Below are 19,140 nucleotides of genomic sequence, written 5' to 3' on the forward strand. Positions count from 1 at the left end.
GAAAATCTCTGTTTGCAAGTTTAATCTACGTGTAAGGAAATTCTAACTTATTTTTTAGTATACATAAATATTTAAAAAAATTAAAGCTTAATGCAGGTTAAAGCTTGCAACAAATGGTGAATACTGACAAAAAGGACATTTAATCTGCTTGCTGTTGTGGAATTGCAATTTAGAAAAAGGGGAACGTAATAGTGAAGGTGGAAAGATAAGCTTAGTTGATAAAACATGAATGTGTCACTCATCTGGAAATATATTCAATCAAGAAAATAAACAAGATAAGGAAAAAAAAAACAATGTTTCTTTAGTCATAATTCACAGCCATTTCACCTTAGAAAAAAAAATTTTTGATAAAAGAAACATAGCCTTCAGACAAAAGGAGTATATCTCAAAAGTTTTATATAGTTTTATATAATCAAATAACATAAACAACAGACAGCAATGACTCAGAAATAAATAATCTATATGCCTATTTTCTAGTTTTGATAATTTTTTCACATCTAGTGATATTTGTTTTATATTAATCTCTGTAGGTTACTGCATGTGCTATTTTTCTTTAGAATATGATATAGTGTTTCATAAGATTTAGTAGGAAAAATACATGATGATGATAGATGCTAGCTGATGAAAGTAACTGGTTCTATAATCAAAGAAAACCATGGATACATTAAAAAGATTTTCTATGAGATTTAAAAAAAATGGGAAAATAAAGAAATGCAATAATCTTTGAAGACCCAGAAAGAAATGCATAGTGACATTTGGATTTAAGTATCACATAAAATCTTTATGTTATAACTTCTCTATCAACAAGCTATAAAGAAAGCAAACAAGTTCTCATCATTATCTTTTAATTTTTGGAACTTACTTTCAAAATCCAGGAAAAAGTGTGGATAATTTTCAATTTCCCTGGTAAGGACTTTGAGCAGGTTTCCCATCCCAGCAAACCTAGGAGAAGCAACACAAAACCAAATACCATTAGCAGGATGAAAAACAGAGTTCTTTTTCTTCTTCTCCTTCTTGTCCTTCTTCTAAGAAAAAAAAAAAACAGACTTTTTAAAGGGTTGGACCTATTTTATTACCTTGCATAAATCACACTGGACCCCCAATAGTTGCATCTGAAGACCAGATTCAAAGCATCTCCGTACCAGGCAATGACTAATAACTTAGCAACTTCTTCCTGAATCAGGGACAGATAAACATCTCTGAGGTTCTGGCTCTCTAAAAATTAGGGTTATCTGGCCTAAGCCATATAAATTATGACAGTGAGAAGAATGTCACAAGCTGTCTCTGGAGAATACACTTGTGTTTTACATATTATTCCCTGTAATGACAATTAACCAAAGAACATGCTGTTCTAAAAATCAGGTATTTTAGTTATAGGAGTCAAAGCTTAGGTATATTCTACATTGTTTACTTCTCCTCTTCACCAGTTCCCTGAGTCTTTACAATTAATACTTTAGCGTTGCTTTGTTTCCTTTTCACCGATGTGGGAACATACCATGTTAATGGACAAGCACAAAGAGGGCATTATAAAATATCTATCCAGGAATGAAAGTTTCTTAAAATTTCTGAGGAAAAGAGTTTAGAAAACACAGATTGAGAGCCCTAGGGACCCCTTATGGTCTGTACAGGAAGCCAGATTTCCCAGAAGTTCAACTTTCTGGCAAGTAAGAAACTCTCATTTTTTGGGACACCTGGGTGGCTCAGTTGGTTGGGTGTCTGCCTTGGGCTCAGGCCATGATCCCAGAGTCCTTGGATCAAGTCTACATTGGGCTTCTTGCTTGGTGGGGAGTCTGATTCTCCACCCTTCCTATTCTTTTCCCCACTCACCTTCCCTCTCTCTCTCTGAAAAATAAATAAAATCTTAAAAAAAAAAGAAACTCATAATTTGACATTTCAGTGGTAACAAGATTGGCTACTTCATGAAGTGCAAACATGAAAAAAGTGTTGCTATTAATCCAAAAACTTATTTTCAATAAAATTACAGTGTAATTGTATAAGTGGATCAAACCAACAGAGAAATACAGATTTGATATATATTGGCAATCCCAACTTAAAAAAAAAAAGAATAGGGAAAACATAGTTATATTTAGGTTATTGGCAAAATTTCTACTGCTCTCAGCTTCAGACATTAAATTATCTTCTTTAGGAGGCCACTGGTCCATTCATTCATTCAGCACATATTCGTGGAGCCGCCATTTGATGCTGGGTGCTGTGCTCTTTGGAAGGCATTTCTCTAACTCCTGACACAGACCCCTCAGTTTGTAAAGGATCAACTTGAAAAATCACTGGACCAGTAAAAGAAAACCGCAGGGCTGCAGTTTTCTTTGCACAGGGCTTCAGACAGTGTTTATGCTGATACAGGAATTCCTAAAAATACACCACTGTAAGAAAGATGGGAGGAGCAGAGAGTGCTTTGTGTGAGACAGTATGTAGCCAGAAGTTCCCTTGGATGCAGAAGGCGATATTCCAGTCCTCATAACCCTCCACTGAGAAAACACTTGCACACATCATCCACGGAATAGGCCACTAATAAGTTAAAAAGGAGCTTGGGAAGCCCGATTTCAATCCTATTTCTGTGTCCTGCTACCTCTGTTAGCCAGGACAAGCCTCTTAATCTCTCTAAATCTCAGTCTTCTCATCTGTAAAATGAATTTTTGAAATGTATCTATTTCATCAAGTCCTGAGAATTAATGAGATCCAATTGTAAGATGCTTTGCACGTCATTTACAGGAAGTACTCAAGAAGGGTGAAGTAGTACTAGTATGGATAATGATGATGACAATTGTCAGCATCATCATTATCGTGATTATAACAGCCTCTGGATACTTAGGGTTAGCCTGTGGAAGATGGGTTAATAGGTTGTATGCAGCTCTAGGGAAGAGAGCCAGGGTCACTGAAGAAATAACTGAAGAAGATCTTCATTCTGTGTCATGAAAAAACAAAACAAAACAAAACATTCCAGTTGTCTGAATAGTGAGGGATTTGCCTTGTAAAATAGTGAGCTTCCTGTAGTAACTCGTGGTGTTTAAGTACTCTAGCAGCCTGTAAAAATATAGACATGAATGATGTGTTGGGCAGATGGTTGGCCAAGATACGTCTTAGACCTCTGCCATCTTGAGGCATCTGGGCATGCGCACCCACGTGTGTGCACACACATACACACCCACCCTTGTGCACTGGGAAGCAAACACCATGCTTCCCTCTTCCAAAAGAATCTTCCCTATTCTTTCTGTCATTTTCCGTGCCTTTATGCACATTTCTATTTAAGATATTTTTTGAGCACAGCTCTGTATGAGGTAGATTTTGCCAAATTAAAGCTCAGAACTGGTGTAGTCCATTCCTGCCACTGGGCAACATTCACAAATCCTCCTGAGTCTCTTGGAAAGAATCTGTATCCAGCTTAATGAACAATTCCAATTCAGACCCAGAGACATTTCTGGTAGGAAGATGATTCTACTGCTTAGTAGTGGTCCCAACTTTCACATAAAATGCCTTAATAGAAGTTAAATATTCTTGATTTTTCCTGGTTTAGCGCTATTAATGTGTCGCAAGAGACCTGAATGGATTTAGCTCCCTCCTAAAATTCTGTCTTGTGCATGATTTTACTGTCAGACTACCTGGGTGGGAAATATGTCAAGCCTTTAAAATTGGTAACAGACTGAAAGGAACACACTCAAATATCAGCCGGCTACAGAATTCTGTCTGTTCAAAAGGTCATTTCAGCTAGCTGGCTGATATGGTCAAACATTTTGCAACATGATTCTAACATCAACTGTGGTCAATTAAGGAACTCCCATTATTCTAGATGTTTCATACTCCCAAAAGGAACTGTCTGGAATGATGACTGTGGGACATTATGTAGCCTTAGGGGTCAAGTCCAGTCCCATGGAACCTGCATTTCCAGACACACTCTTTGAATAAGTACAGAAAGGTTTGATGTTTCTTGTTCCTCTTTAAGGTCAGCAAGAACTCATGGAAGAGTATTCTGGTTTCAGGTCTGCAAAGTGAGTTAACATCACACAGATGGTCACTGAGGTGACCCAGGATCCACTTGGAAGGGACCCTCAACCGTGGGGTTTCCACTACTGCCCCAGCCATATCCTGCTGGCGGTGACTCTGCAATCTTTGCAAATAGCTCTTCAGTGCATAGAAAATACATCTTTATGCAGCACATTCCTAGTGAGATACTTTCACTCATTCATATGAAGATTCTTAAAAATATTTTATCTTGTTCAATACAAGAACATAAACGTTATTATATGCTATTAGAGAATGCAGATCCATAGCAAGAGTGGGGAGAAGAGAAAAATAAAAACAGAGTTGGAAGATGAAGGTAGAGAGGTATGGAGCACGTGAATTATAGGACATCTGGGCCGTAAGGTCTTCACGTTCACTGGAGATGAGTGTTCAATTTCGACCTGTGCTTCTGCTGGCCAAAGTGAAGGAGGAAAAAATGGTCCGTTTCAAGACATGGTGTCCAGAAAGTAAAAACAAATGGGTTATGCTGAAGAAGTAGAGTTTTACTTTTTTTTTTTAAAGATTTTATTTATTTATTTGACAGAGAGAGATCACAAGTAGACGGAGAGGCAGGCAGAGAGAGAGAGAGGGAAGCAGGCTCCCTGCTGAGCAGAGAGCCCGATGCGGGCCTCGATCCCAGGACCCCGAGATCATGACCTGAGCCGAAGGCAGCGGCTTAACCCACTGAGCCACCCAGGTGCCCTTACTTTTTTTTTATTAAAGAGAAAAGAAGGAAAAATTGATCATAGCTAAGAAATAGCTGAGACAAAGAGACATCTCCTGTGCCTAAGAGTACACAGAGAAGTCATTCGTATCTGAGGAGGAGCCAAGGCTCCGAGCTCCCAGGGGCACAGAAGTGGTTTCACAGCTGAATGGGGGGGCAGAGCTGCTTGGCAGGCAGTTTGGGGCTGTGCTTGAGAAAGCGGGAACTCTGGTTTCTACGTTGCATTTGGGTCTGTCCCAAAGAACGCCAGTTACTTGCCATTCTCCCCTGTGGTGCCGGAGCTTCTATCAGAATGAATACAGAAACCCAGCAAGGGCTCTGCTTCTCCTAGGAGGACTTTAACCTGCGTCCCTTAAAATGGGGTTGATGATTCTGATGATGATTCTTGGCAGTTTCTATAAGTAAATTTCCAGGAATAGGAAAGGCCTCCCCAGTAATGCACGAGGGGGAGGAGAACCAATGTGAAGGAGGGAAGTATAGCCAAAAATGTAGACGCTAAAGTACTAAAATACTTTACTAGAAATAGAAGTCACAAAGGAGGATGGTAAGTGGGACTCCAGGCATAAAAGAGATCAAGTAATAATGTATAGAGCATGCTTCTTACTCAAAAGAGTGTGTTGTCTGTATTGTGAGCTATAGGTTTACTTTACACACACACACACACACACACACACACACACAACTCCTTTGGCATCCTCAGAGATCGTTTTAAAGTGAGGCCTTCTTGGGACTTGCTCTAGCTACAGTGTGCATGTCAGGGTTATGAGATCTGAATTTATTTCTGCGGGAAGAGTCTGGTAAGGGTGCAGCAAGGGAAGAGGACAAGGTCTTGGCTATCAGATGAAGAGAAAGGAAAGGTATATCAGTTGGATAAGAACTTAGGAAGGGATGAGCCTTGCAAAGACACTCTCTGACTCTTTGACTTGGAGGTCTCTTGCTTTTGGAGAATAGTGTTGGAACGTAATTCTCTTGCCATCAGTTACCACTCTGGATGGCCCTTTGCTCTTAGAGGCACCAGTCTTCTTCCATGGCTGGATTTTCCAGGACTACCCCTTCTTTACCAAAGCAAAGTTCTACTGGGTTCTTGGCATGTTGACTTTAGCTATTGGCTGGACCTGTTTCCCCACACCATTATAAGCTAGGATCCACCAAAAAAAGATTAAGACATGGTCTTGAGAATTTAAAGCACAGAGTAGGTCAAAATAACAATATGGCCCACTGATATTCTCAAAAGATGGACACCATAAGTAGTAGATGAAGGAGATCACTCAGAAAATTTTGAAAGAGCTACACAAATAGAAAGCACCATCTAATTCTCCCATTATTCTAGAGCAATTCATTTCAGTTGTGAGTCTTGGGTTCCTCATCTTACAAAATAGTCATATAATAACATCTCGCAAGGACTAAAAGAAACAGGTGTGAAATGATTGTGCATACTGTAGAATGCCATTGAAATATTGCTAAAATGATTCAGCATTACAACTCAGTTTAAGATATTCGGGGAATCAAAGAAGTATAATATTCCCTGACTCACAATATAAGTTCCTTTTCTCTAGATCTTTCATGGTTGGTCTCTTAAGGCCCATGTTTCTTTATGCAAATCACTTTCATTATCATCAGGTTAATAAGTATCTAAAGGCATTCATAGTTGACATGGCAAGATATTTTTCTATGGGCCAAACAATATATTTTAGATATATTTTTCTTATTTTATCTTCAAAATATACTTAGGAGAAAGATATATTTTCTAAGGTTTAGAAAACTGAGGATTATGAAAATTAAATATAGAAGCTGATGAAAAAAATATAAATCCTTATTTAAAAAAAACAAATTTTCAGAAGAACAGTATTTATGCGAGTTTGTAATCAGCAGAGGCTGAGGTCTTCAGATAACGTTGTGTACATTATCAGCCATTTCCAACACAAGAATTCCAAGCATATACAAATGCTTTTGAAAACAGGAACAACTAGGTCACTCTTTTAGTAAACGTTAGAATCGTCATTGAAAACTTCAAATTTTAACCAAATGATTGTATGCCATTTCATAAACATAGCATAAAGTCCAAGGAAAACACAAATATTTAATGAAGAAAACCCCACCAAAGTGACTCATGAAACATCTCCACTGAAAAGGATTGAAGTGTCAAAGGACTAACGTACAGATTTGCAGCAATCTAAAGAAGAGGAAGTTATGATTATTGCCCATTCGGTCCCAGGAGACTTGGTTCCCTCCAGTGTTGGCCTTCTTTAGCACTGATTCTCTTGATGACAGTGACCTATCTAAATAAAAGGCAAAAGCAAAAGCAAGCTCCTATCCCAAGACAAGGGAATCTGATAGTAGTTTGGTGGAAAGTTTCTCTCTGCTCCTCCGCCTTTGCTTGTGAAAAAAAAAAAAAAAGAAAGAAAGAAAGACCTGTGATAATTACTGGAGGGAACCAGTCAATTACTAGTTGAACACCACGACTACCCAGGGCACAGGGGTGGGGTATGCAGGCCATGAAGTCATGGCCTCAGCACTCAGGGAGGCATATTCTATTTAGGGAGATGGCAACAGGCTTAAGAATGTGATCTACCCAGGAAACATATAACACATTTCTGATAAATGATAAGTGCTCAGAAATGTTAAATGAATGTGAAAGCCACAGAATATACTTGGCACATACTGAGAACCAATCAGGGGGATTAGAGCCTATTATTATGATACCATACACGAGAGGGACCAGAACGTCACTTTTTATTGAGTGCCTACTGTGTGCCTGGTGCTACACTTGAGCTTCCACACATTTCAGTCCACTCAAAACTCACAGCAACCCTTGAGCTCGCTATAACTATCTTCATGTTTACTGGAGGAAAAAGAGGTTCGTGTGGTTAGAGCATCTTTCTGAGCACTGGAGGAGAATAAAAGATAGAGTCACATTTGACGTTGAGAGACCTTGAGCATAAGTCCACAGGAGGAGATCTGGAGCTCCAGACCCTAGGTGGTCTGGGGACTTTGTGTGTCCATGAGCGGAGAAAATGCACGCAAGCTAGCCTGTTATCACACGCATGCACTCTCTTTTCTTGGAAGAGGAGCTACCGTTTCTGTTCCGTTCCAAAGTGGCCTCTCCACATGAGCACTGCTCAATGCCATAGATAGGGAGGGAGGTGAAAACCACGGCGGGTGGAGTCTTCCAGAAAAGCTGACTTGATAAAAATGAGCTGCCCTGAGAGCGTGAAGCACCCTACACATCTGGACCGGCCAAGGGCAGCCCTTTCAGCTGGGTTTGGCGGGGAGAGGAGGGATTTAGGGACGAGAGGAGAGCAAAGGGCACAAGCTGGTTGACTCGTCAAGTCTTCCAAATACAGAGGGATTATCCCTCAAGGTTCTTTTACTGCTATATAATTTTGAAATGGGTCCTTTTGCATTTTTTTCTCCAAGTAGTCTAGAAGGAGGGCGTTTCTCTAGTCACCGTAGGAGTGTTAACGGTGCCTGTAGAGATAGCCCTGCACGTCACTGCCAAGGGAGGCCCTCATCTCCCAGGGGTGACAATTTGGGATGATCATGTGGTATTTTCTATGACTACTTTCTTGACTCGGGGCATAAGACCACTTCCACGGAGTTAGCTCTAAGCCTGCTCAGTAGAACACAGAGACTCTTAAAAAACAGTTCTCTGCTAACATTTCCAGTTCCAAAAGAGAGGAGAAAATTAAAGGACACACACACACATGCAAATATAAATATCTATATATACACATATAGATATGTATATGTATATTTATATGTATATAAAATTTGGAGCTCTGCACTGTTTGGAAGGAACAATTGAGTAACAGCATTAGCTATATTCCCAGTGTAAAACCAAATAAAATAAATCCAAACTTTGTCTTAAAAAACTTGGTCATACAGAGAGAGTCAATTATCATATGGTTTCACTTATTTGTGGAGCATAACAAATAGCATGGAGGACAAGGGGAGATGGAGAGGAGAAGGGAGTTGAGGGAAATTGGAAGGGGAGGTGAACCATGAGAGACTATGGACTCTGAAAAACGATCTGAGAATTTTGAAGGGGTGGGGGGTGGGAGGTTGGGGGCACCAGGTGGTGGGTATTGTAGAGGGCACAGATTGCATGGAGCACTGGGTGTGGTGCAAAAATAATGAATACTGTTATGCTGAAAAAAATAAAAAAAATTAAAAAACTTGGTCATAGTTTATGAGGAAATTAATCTGTTTACTCTAAGTGAGAATAACAAAGGACCCAGGCCCAGGGTGCAGGCATTACTGGGAATGTTGACCTTTTCCTGCATCCACCAGAATTTCAATGCCAATGTCCTTGATTAGAGAATAGGCACTCAGATTTGTTTAGGAGCTATGGCTATTTGAAAGGAGAATTCCAAAGTCAAGACCACCTTTATCAATAAAGAACAGAACGTGAAGAAAAAAATAGATAAAACAGTAACCCCACAGGGTTTTACCTTCTAATATATTTTCCTTAAGTTTTAAGACAATGAATACCTAATGCCTCTATCAGAAGGGATAGCTTTTGTTAACACATGGAATGAGCCAGTGTCTTCCAGAATCTATAATACTTGGCATCCCTGCTCCTGGTGCAAAGATTTTAAGAAATCAAAGACTTTGGTTCTTTATCTATAACTCAGTATTTTGCAGGATAAGAAGCCCAGTCTGTCCTAACATTTTGCTGCAACATAGCATATAAGCCACAGACCAGTCACGAATACAACAATGACATATATTTATATAATATCACATCTTTGTCAAAGAGGTGTCTGGCCACAATCACCCTCAAAACCCAGCACATGTCAAATGTAAAAAAGGTATTATTGGACCCACTTTACAGACCAGAATTCATGGGTCAGGTATAGTAAGTGTCCTTCCCTAAGTCTCCGGATAGATTCTGGACTTTCTGATCACCCAGATGTCATCACAGTATGTTTTATAATAGAACCAGGATCATCTTTTTCTAGCTCCTATTTTTACAAAAAAGCACTTGCTCAAGGACCCAAAATACATTAGGGCCAAAGAAGTGACCAGAACGGAGATATCCTGCCTCTCCATCTCATGCTCCATCTGCCAACACAGAAAGTAAATGGGACACCTAATCCTTTCTTTAAGATGTAAGAAGTAGGGGGCGCCTGGGTGGCTCAGTGGGTTAAGCCGCTGCCTTCGGCTCAGGTCATGATCTCAGGGTCCTGGGATCGAGTCCCGCATCGGGCTCTCTGCTCAGCAGGGAGCCTGCTTCCCTCTCTCTCTGCCTGCCTCTCCGTCTACTTGTGATCTCTCTCTGTCAAATAAATAAATAAAATCTTAAAAAAAAAAAAAGATGTAAGAAGTACAGTGCGATGTACTGTTGTCAATGGAGGGTTTCTGCGGCAAGTTTGTAAGGTCTCATCAGAACGTGCTAATTGGCGACCTAACAAGGACATCCCCGTGGATGGTTCACACACTTGTGCACACTTCTCTCGGCCCAGACCTTGATTATCCTAATTCTGACACTCAGCAGAACTTGTCTGCATCCAGCAAACAGCCCCCAAACCGATCTTCCTGACTCCTCTTGTTACCCTGCCATTCATCTCCATATGACTGGCAGCGCCCTCTCTCTAAGCACAAATCTGATTATGTTACTTCCTTTTCCACTGCTCCCCAGTGCCTGCAGGATGTAACACAACCAGATACATGCACTGGGCACAGAAGAACCAGGTGTCTGGCCTCTCCTCATCGCCTCTGTTCCCTGTCTTCCTCCCTCTCCAGGGACCCTACATTCCCCCCCCCACACCCTGTGCTTCTCTAAAGGAGCCCTGCTCTTGATAGCCTCAGGGCCCTTGCACATGCTTCTCCTTTTGCTTCCAATTATAATGACAACTAATATTTTTTAATGCTTTGCAGGCCATAGTGATGATGTATTAGCACATCTTGATTTTTACAACAACCATATGAGGTAGGAACAGTTATTCTCTCAATTTCAGAGATAAAGAAAGAATCTTAGAGATTTAGAAACTTGCTCAAGCCCACAGTGGCAGAGCAGGGTCTGGAATCCAATTCCACGTGACCTCTAAGCACTAGTTTTGGCAAGTGCCTCCCTGGAATTCCCTTTGAAGTATGAGTTTGTAAACCAGGGTGTGCAGAAGGAGCCCCCTGACTCCTCCCTACTCTTTGACCCCACTCTGGTAAAACAAAATCCCCTCCCCCGAGTGAGCTCTGCCTCTCTGCTCACCCACCATGCTGCGCTACTATGTCAAAGTGCTTATCAGCCTGGACCCTTACTGCATGCTTTCTCCCTTACCTCTCTTAAGGTCAGGTCTTGGGCAGGGCTGTTTTATACTTTACTGTATCCCCCGCACTTAGCACAGTTCCTGGCCCACAGTTAACACTAAAACGTAGTAAGCCATCCTTTTTTTTTTTTTTAAAGATTTTATTTATTTATTTGATAGAGAGAGATCACGAGTTGGCAAAGAGGCAGGCAGAGAGAGAGAGGAGGAAGCAGGCTCCCTGCTGAGCAGAGAGCCCGATGTGGGACTCGATCCCAGGACCCTGAGATCATGACCTGAGCCGAAGGCAGAGGCTCAACCCCCTGAGCCACCCAGGCGTCCCTGTAGTAAGCCATCCTTAACTGCTCTGCCCAGTGGTTCCAAAGCATCAATTAGTCTAAAGCAAAATAAGAAAAATAAAGGCTATGTCATGAGCCTTGCCGAAAACTAAAGCTATTCAAACATTTTTATGTAGCAGTGTTTTTATTTATTTTGCAAAGCAACGGTGAGAGTTACATCCTAAATCCCCAAAGTTTATTTGGAAATTTTACTGGTTTATGAAATTCAAAAATCTCGGAACTGCTAACCCGGTCAGTTACTTGCCTGGACTCGGGAACAGAGCTCCAGGGGGAGCCTGGTCTCTGCTCTCAGGCCAGTGCCTCTCCCTGGATCCTGCTACCAGCCTTTATCCAAAGTCTGACCTTCTAACTACAACAGTGCTCCAAGATTTGCCCAGCAGAATGGAGAAGAGCAGGCCATCTCTGACTTTATGACTGTTTCTGGGACTATCTGTGAATTTAGGAGGGCTAGTAAGACAATCTACCTTTCAACCTGAAAAAAAATAACTCTCGACTAAAATAAAGATACATTGCTTGAACAAAATAAGTACCTGTTTTGCTGGGGGGAAAGGGGGATATGCACCAATGGAATGAAATAGCTCAGCTTATAAATTCCGGGAGCTGGAATTTGCTAAACCAGGTTAGCGATTTTAGATAAGTGGGCTGGGTTGGACTTCCCTTCTCCATCTGCCACTTGTGTAATGGAGTCGTAAGGTTGTCTGTTGTGTTGCCGAATGGGTTGCCAAGAATCCAACAGATGAGTTCATTCTGAGATGAAGGAGGAAAACTGAAGTAGAGTGAGTCTATTAAAGCACTTTCATCTGACAATAAAAATGAGTTAATGGCTAAAATGTGTTTTCAAAACGTTTTAACACTACAAGTAATGGCACTCAAATGGGAATATGCCTTGAGTATTCTCATCGATCATTAATACCATGGTGTCCCTCAAAAGGGCTTGGCATTCCCCGTGGAATTCAAACTGCTAGAGTCCAGTTGTAAGACAATTCGTGGGAATTCTCAAAAAAAAAAAAAAATATATATATATATATATATAGAGAGAGAGAGAGAGACCATTATGGAACAGAACGATAAAGTGCAGGTTTAAAACAGCCCTTTCAATATCTGAGCTCAGTTTTCTAAAATAAACTATTAACCTCATCATAGCTAATTTCCCCATAAACATCAATATGAAAGCAGCAGAAAGCTTCCAAGAAATGAGGGAAAATCTGATTCTTTTTTAAGGAGTGAAAGTCAAAATGTCCCCCAATTTCAGATGTTTGTGAAGATGGAAACAATCCGACTGGGCTTTACTCTGGACCAGCCCACCGCTGGGAAGTCGTTAGTGAATTTGGTCCCTTCTACTTGTGAAATCAAGAACATGGTTATGAGCAAATGGGTTGGTCAACCTGCCCCTGACAGAGGAGGAGTCTCAGCCCACCCAGGCCAGTTCTGCCTAATTTCAAAGGGAAAGTGACCCCTTGCGGAGCCAGCAGCCTGGGGACCTAACCGCTCATCTTGGAAATGTCTTTGTCTGGTGGTTAATTTATTCAACTTCTTTGGGATGGCCTCAGCTTAGAAACTGAAAGGAAACACCAAGAAGTTACTTAAAATTTGGGCTGTCCAGACCATCAGTGATTTAAACACTGTCCGCCCTCTTGGATTATAAATCTCCTTTTTCCAGAATTTCCTCTTGGGAAAGCAGCTCAACAAGCAACCAGCCCCCCTTCCTCTCAGGGACGAGTTGCTGAGAGGTCCTGCTGGACGCGCTCTGGGTCAAACCCGCCTTCCCGACTCTGCTCCCCGGTCTCTGCTCCTCTCCCCTCCCTCAGTGCTCCTTCTTAAGTTTCCACCTCCTCCATCTAACCTTCAAATGTCTGCCTCCAGCTATCTCTCTTCACACCTTTCCCGCCCTCCCGGACTCCCAATTTTTTCCTGAAAGACTTCCAAAGACTTCTCAAACCCTCGCCCCAAACTCGCCCTTCCTCCTCACCTCCAGGCCTGCAAATCTAAGTGAATTTCCTGAAAGCACAGAGATTTGGGTTTGGGTTTTAATATCTGCCGCAAATATCCCTCCCTTCCCTTATTCAGCGAAAGGCATCGTCATTCAACCAATTGTATGAGCCGGAAACCCGAGTGTCATCTGAGATTTCTGTACCCACTACACTCCCCAGATCCATTCTCTATCCCAGACTGTCCACGTCACTTTCACATCTCCCCGAGATCCGCCCCTCTCCATGCCTCCTGCTTGCCACTATCTCCTTATCGCCTCCAGTCACCATCCCCACCCCCACCCCTGCACCCCCACTAATGCAGCACCAGATACCCCAAGCACCTCAGATCACGGACTCTCGTCTCTGAGCTTGTCACAGGAAATGCCACGTGCAAAATGGATGCTGGTGGGTTAAATCTCTTCCGTGTCTGTTACCTTATAATATAACATTAAAAAAAAAAAAAAAGATTTCCCCTTGTCTCTGCTGGTTTTCATTCCATGGGCAGCTGTGTCCCACAACATTTGTGCTTGAAGTTTCTCTGCCTCCACAGTTCGCTGTCAGCAGGTGAAATATGTCGTAGCAGGTTGACACGGACGGGGGCGCTATTGGAAGAAATTCTTCCGGGAAGTGAAAGCCGCCTGGAGAATCTCACCCACCCCAGGGCTGTGGGTTGACTTCACGTGTAAGTCTAGATTTTCAGATGTCGAGTTTTCTTAAACTGGGGCCCATCTGTATACTGAAGGAGATTTGGAATTGGCATGTCAAAGCATTAGGGGTATTACTTCCCAGATCAAATTTATTTGGGGGTGAGGGCGGCTGGAAAGTAAGAAATAGGTACGTGTCAAAAAGACCAACAAAAGCCATTTGGCATACTAAAAACCTGAAGAATTTGAAGCCAAGGGAGGTTGTCATGCCCCATTCCATCTCAAGCATGAAGGGCAGCGAAGGGCCTGAAAATCTCCCTTGAAACCTCACAGACAGGATTGGTTCTGCTTTGGCTTCCCGTTTCTGAAGCCAGCCATCAGCTTGATTTGAAAGTATTGTCCCTAGCAGACCAAATCAACATTTTTAAATGATTTTTAAAAATTTATTTATTCATCAGAGAAAGAGAGAGGGAGGGAGCACTCACAAGCACAGGGAGCAGCAGGCAGAGAGAGAAGCAGGCTCCCCACTGAGGAAGGAACGCTCTGCGGAGCTCGATCCCAGGACCCGGGATCATGACCTGAGCCGAAGGCAGATGTTCAACGGAGCCACCCAGGTGTCCCTAACCTAACGTTTCCAAATAAATCCCTGGCTTGAAGCACCAAGCAAGTGACGAGGGCCATCAGCCTAGGCAGGGAAGGGAGAGGTGAGTAGGGAGGGTTTGCTGAGCACCGGGAGAGGTGGCATCCAAGCCAGGCGCTTCCTGCGGCAGACTCCATGGCTGCGCGGGATGTGGGGTTAGCTGGGGGGGAAGGACGGTGCGTTTTAGCATCCATGCTTTCCAAGCTGGCTGTCAAATTAAGAGGAGTACAATTTTTTTAAACATGCTACTGAGGGCCATAACATGTGACCCAAAGCTCCCTTTCAAGTTTCAGCTCTTTGAACGCTATGTACTTTGGTGGCACCAGAATAGGGACAGTGCCAACAGCTCTGGACTCCTTCTTGTTGTTTTTTTTCCCCCCCTTTGCTTATGTTATTCCCTTTGCCTGGAATGACCTCCCCCTCTCTTCTGCCTGCAGATGTTCTGTCTGTCTTTCAAGATCCAAATCAAATAGCGTGTCCTCCCAGAAACCTCCTACCTGACTCCCAGGCTGAATAAGCCACCCTCCTTGCTGTGAGTTCTTTCAAGGGCTAGGTCTTCTTCATTCTCAGAATGTCACCCATTTCAATCCATCCTCCCTCCTCCTCCCCACGGGGCACCAAACGCAGGTCCCACACAGCACACAGCCCCCTTCCCTTAGGCCGACTGACACGGATCGGAAGAATGAGACGAGCAGTCACGGCATAGAAACAGCACTGAGATGTCAGCTGGGAATCCACTCAACAGAGAAAATAGTCATGGGTACAAAGAAGAGGTCAGAGAAAAAGAAGCATTTCCCAAAATAGAAATATCTCTGGGTGCCTGCCTCTTTTGTTTTACGATCGCAGATGACTTCAAGAATCTGATGGGAGTCAGCCTTCTTGGGGAAATGCACACATCCACAGACCCACTTTTTTTTTTTTTTTTTTTTTTTCGCATGTAATTCCAGGAGGTACTATAAACACACCAAAGCCTGGGAATGGAAATTCCTCATCTACTTTAAAATCACCGATTTCAGTGTATAGGCACAAGTGTATAGGACAAAGCAGGCATCTTCACATGTGTGGATCGTGGACCACACTGAAAAGGAGAGAGTCATTTGGTGGGAATGCCATGTGTTCTGGACACCTTGGGCAAGTCCTTCTACTCTTCTGAATCGGAGTTTTCCTCATCTGCAAAATGCAAATCACAACACTTCCTCTGCCGGGTTGCTATTGAGGAAATGAAGGTAATGATGCCGATTAGGTGGATTAGGTAGCTGGAGGGGTATCCGGCCCGCAGCCCGGCCCTGACGAGAGATACTCGTTTCCTGCGCCTCCTGTCGTGCAGAGCAGAAACTGCAGCCACAATGCAAACAAGTCATTTCCCTTTTAGCAATAAATACTGCGCTGCTGTTTCTGGGCAAGAAGAAAGCCCACTCAGATCACCGCCTCCATGAGGACGTGAAGCCGGGTGCTGCACGGCTGCTGCGCGCTCACTGCCTGGCTATTAATCACACAAGAGCCCATTTATGACAAATACAGGTCCCTCCCTTTGCATGACAAGGCGTATGGGTCCACAGAGCCCCATTATCCAAAAAAAACAGAGCATTGTGGGCGACGCAGGCGAAGCCGAGTGCACACACACAAGCGGACATTGTAAGGCTGTTTGCACAACCCCGCAGTGCTCCTCGAGGATTTCCTGCCAAGGAGACATTTAGATCTCATAGTCTGCAGCAGACATTCGCTCATTCAACATGGCTTCAGGCAGTGGGCTGGAGAAACCCGGGCGCGTGGCCCCCTCTGCTGGCCATCTCGGGAACTGTATGCCAGGGATGCTTGGCTGATGGTGCTCTCAAGATCCCAGCCTCTTCTCCCCTTTCCCTTCTAAGTCTTGCAGTGCAACAGGCAGGAGCTTGGGGGTCTGGAGAGCCTACTTCAGATCTCTACGGTACCCTGTGTTAGCTTCAGACCTTGGACAAGTCAGATCCTACTCTCCTAGATGGAGTCCACAGCACTCATTTGCCTGTGGCCTGGCCTACCCTAGAGGACAGCAGGGCGGGGTGCCTGCCGATGGCCATTGCACACCTGCCTCCTAGACCCTTCCTCTGGGACTAGGAAAGGAAATCAACAAGCGCCTCCTGGTAATGTCGTTGCTTTAAACTGTAGCCGGCATTTAGAGTGGAAGCGTGACTCTGTCTTGTGTCTCATCTCTGATGCTTTTTTCAAACTGCCCCCCCGCCCCCCCCCCCCCACTTTACATCATGCGCCCTGTCGGCAGAGGCAGCTGTCCTTGAACTCCTTCAGCTGAGCTGTGATCTGCTTCCCGACTGATGCTCTGCATGGCAATGGCAACACAGAGTTGGGTTGAATCCCAGCTCGGCCAGCATATGAGCTGGGTGGTCTTAATCAATGTTGCTTAACAACATTTATAACCTCCCTGAGTCAGAGTTTCGATATGAGTAAAACAGAGATTATTCCAACCTCTTCAAGGGTGGCTGTTGGAAATAATGAGACAACCATAGCTAAGCAGCCAGATGCATGAACGGTAGCTTCCATAACTCACTATCACTCTTGTTCTTTTTATTGTTCCAACCACTGTTCTTAGTTCTGTCCTCCCTAGTTCTGTCCTCCGGGCCATGATGAAGAATTCCACTTTCCGCACAGTTACGGATATCCGTGAGGGTTTTCCATACCATCTTAGAGATGGAGGCTGACGGCTTCCAAATTCGTATCTGTCGCTTTGATCCTCTTGCTTGAACTCCCGACTTGTATCTAATTGATGACTTGACTCTAATAAACAGCTGAAACTGCACACACCCAATATTACACCAGCCCTGCTCCAATCTTCCCCAGCTCAGCCAGGGCCAATGCAGAGGCTCAGTCCAGACGCTCAGTCCGAAAAGGCTGGTGTTATCCTAGACGTCTCTCCTTCTCTCATACCCCATAACCAAGCTAACAAATCCCATCAGCTATACTTTGAAGATGTACCTTGAATCCAGTTGTGTCTCACACCCGTCATCTCCAGTGCACTAGACCAAGCCACAAGCCATCACCTCTTCCCCAGAGTATCAGAGTCGCCCCTTAAACAGATTTCCCAGCTCTGCTCTTGCCCGCTCTCAATCACTTGGCTAATTGCCTGTCTGGCACCTGTAATGATGTTTTAAAGTTGCATCGTGTCACTCTGCTTAAATCCTTTTAGCAGTGTCCTATTTTATTTGGAGTAAGGTTAAAGATCCTTATCATAGTCCACAAGTACCTCTGTGATGGTATCTCAACCTGGTTCATCTCCTGCAACCTCCCCTCTTTCACTCTGCTTCAGCCACCTCTGCCTCCTCACCTTTTCGTTTTTGAACTTACCACATGTCTTTCTGCCACAGGACCTTTGCACTTGCTAGTCCTTCTACCCAGAATGCTTTCCTCTAATACATCTACATGGTTTTTCTCTAGGCCTCTGTTCAGGGTTAATTTTTCAGTGGAGCCCAACCTAACCACGCAGTCCAAAATAGGATTTCACCTCACCTCACCACCAACCTCCCTCCAACCCTAGTCACTGTCTTTATTTTTCCTTTAAATCTCTATTATCATTGACATATGTACCTTCAACTCCTAGACTAGGGCCTGACACATAATAGGAACGCCACACATGGTCATTCATTCATGAATAGAACTCCCATGAGCCCATGGAGCTTCTCTGTCAACAAAAGCTATGTTTTTTCCTCCATATCCCTAGGGAAGAGAGGCTGTCAGGTCATTTGCATAAGAATGAGGGAGAAGTGGTCACTGCAGGGGATGGGGAAATGGCTGGCCAGTGAGCACAGTCCTAATGAGGAACAGTATGAGGCTGTAAAACAGAAAGTATTTTGGAGGGGAGGGGAGGGAGGGAGAGAAGGTCAGAAGACTCAGCTGAGGACTGATGATACAGGAACTTTGCAACCAAAGAGCAGGAGTAAGGACATTCCTGGGCAGACATGCAGCTTGACACCTTGGATAGGTCCGATGGTTATCGTGTCACCCAAGGCCTGAAGGACACAGGACATGCCATTGACCATAATGCCTCTGTAATGCCACCAAGTGCACAGAGAGCCATGGGCTCTGCATCCTGATCTCATTTTAGCCACTCATTTGCTGCAGAACCTCGGGGAAGGTCATTTCCCGGCTCTAAGCCTCATCCTTATCATCTGTTGCCCACAAGGACTGGCCCAGTGAACTGGGAAGTACGCCCTGTCCCAGCGCCCTAGGATTTTATACAGTAAAAATGTGCAACAATTTTCAAATATGCGTCCAGGCAACCTAATGTCAGATCATGAGCTAAGTTAATTAGAACGGGGGATGCACTTTCCATGTCACTCACAGCATTCCGCACTGACAGCACTTTCTGCAAAAGCCGCCCTGGTCTTGCTCCTCGAAGCCATTTGGATTTCACGTTCTTTGGCAAGGACAGTGGCGACAGAACCCCAGCACTTTCGAATGTCCCATGCTGTATGTGAATTGGCCACTGCTGCCATTAGGGAGTGCTAGAGAGTTAGCCTGTGAAAAACAGCAATGATTCCAGAATCTGGCGAAAT

At 43.6% G+C, this 19,140-nt stretch overlaps 1 protein-coding gene across 4 annotated transcripts in view; it reads right to left on the minus strand.

Annotated features, from left to right (window-relative positions):
- The window catches only part of CYRIA (CYFIP related Rac1 interactor A), a 103,587-nt gene that overhangs the window by 26,483 nt on the left and 57,964 nt on the right, over nucleotides 1-19,140 (minus strand). For 2 of the 4 annotated variants that reach the window (XM_047745753.1, XM_047745751.1), the window contains 2 exons: nucleotides 6,901-7,020; nucleotides 863-942 (listed from right to left, as the gene is read on the minus strand). In XM_047745753.1, coding sequence (XP_047601709.1) covers nucleotides 863-932 — 70 coding nt within the window. In that variant the 5' untranslated portion in view covers nucleotides 933-942; nucleotides 6,901-7,020. The remainder of the gene's footprint in view (nucleotides 1-862; nucleotides 943-6,900; nucleotides 7,021-19,140) is intronic. The other 2 variants (XM_047745752.1, XM_047745750.1) reach the window with 1 other exon arrangement.

Source organism: Lutra lutra, chromosome 9 (genome assembly GCF_902655055.1).
Source record: "Lutra lutra chromosome 9, mLutLut1.2, whole genome shotgun sequence".
NCBI classification, from domain to species: domain Eukaryota; kingdom Metazoa; phylum Chordata; class Mammalia; order Carnivora; family Mustelidae; genus Lutra; species Lutra lutra.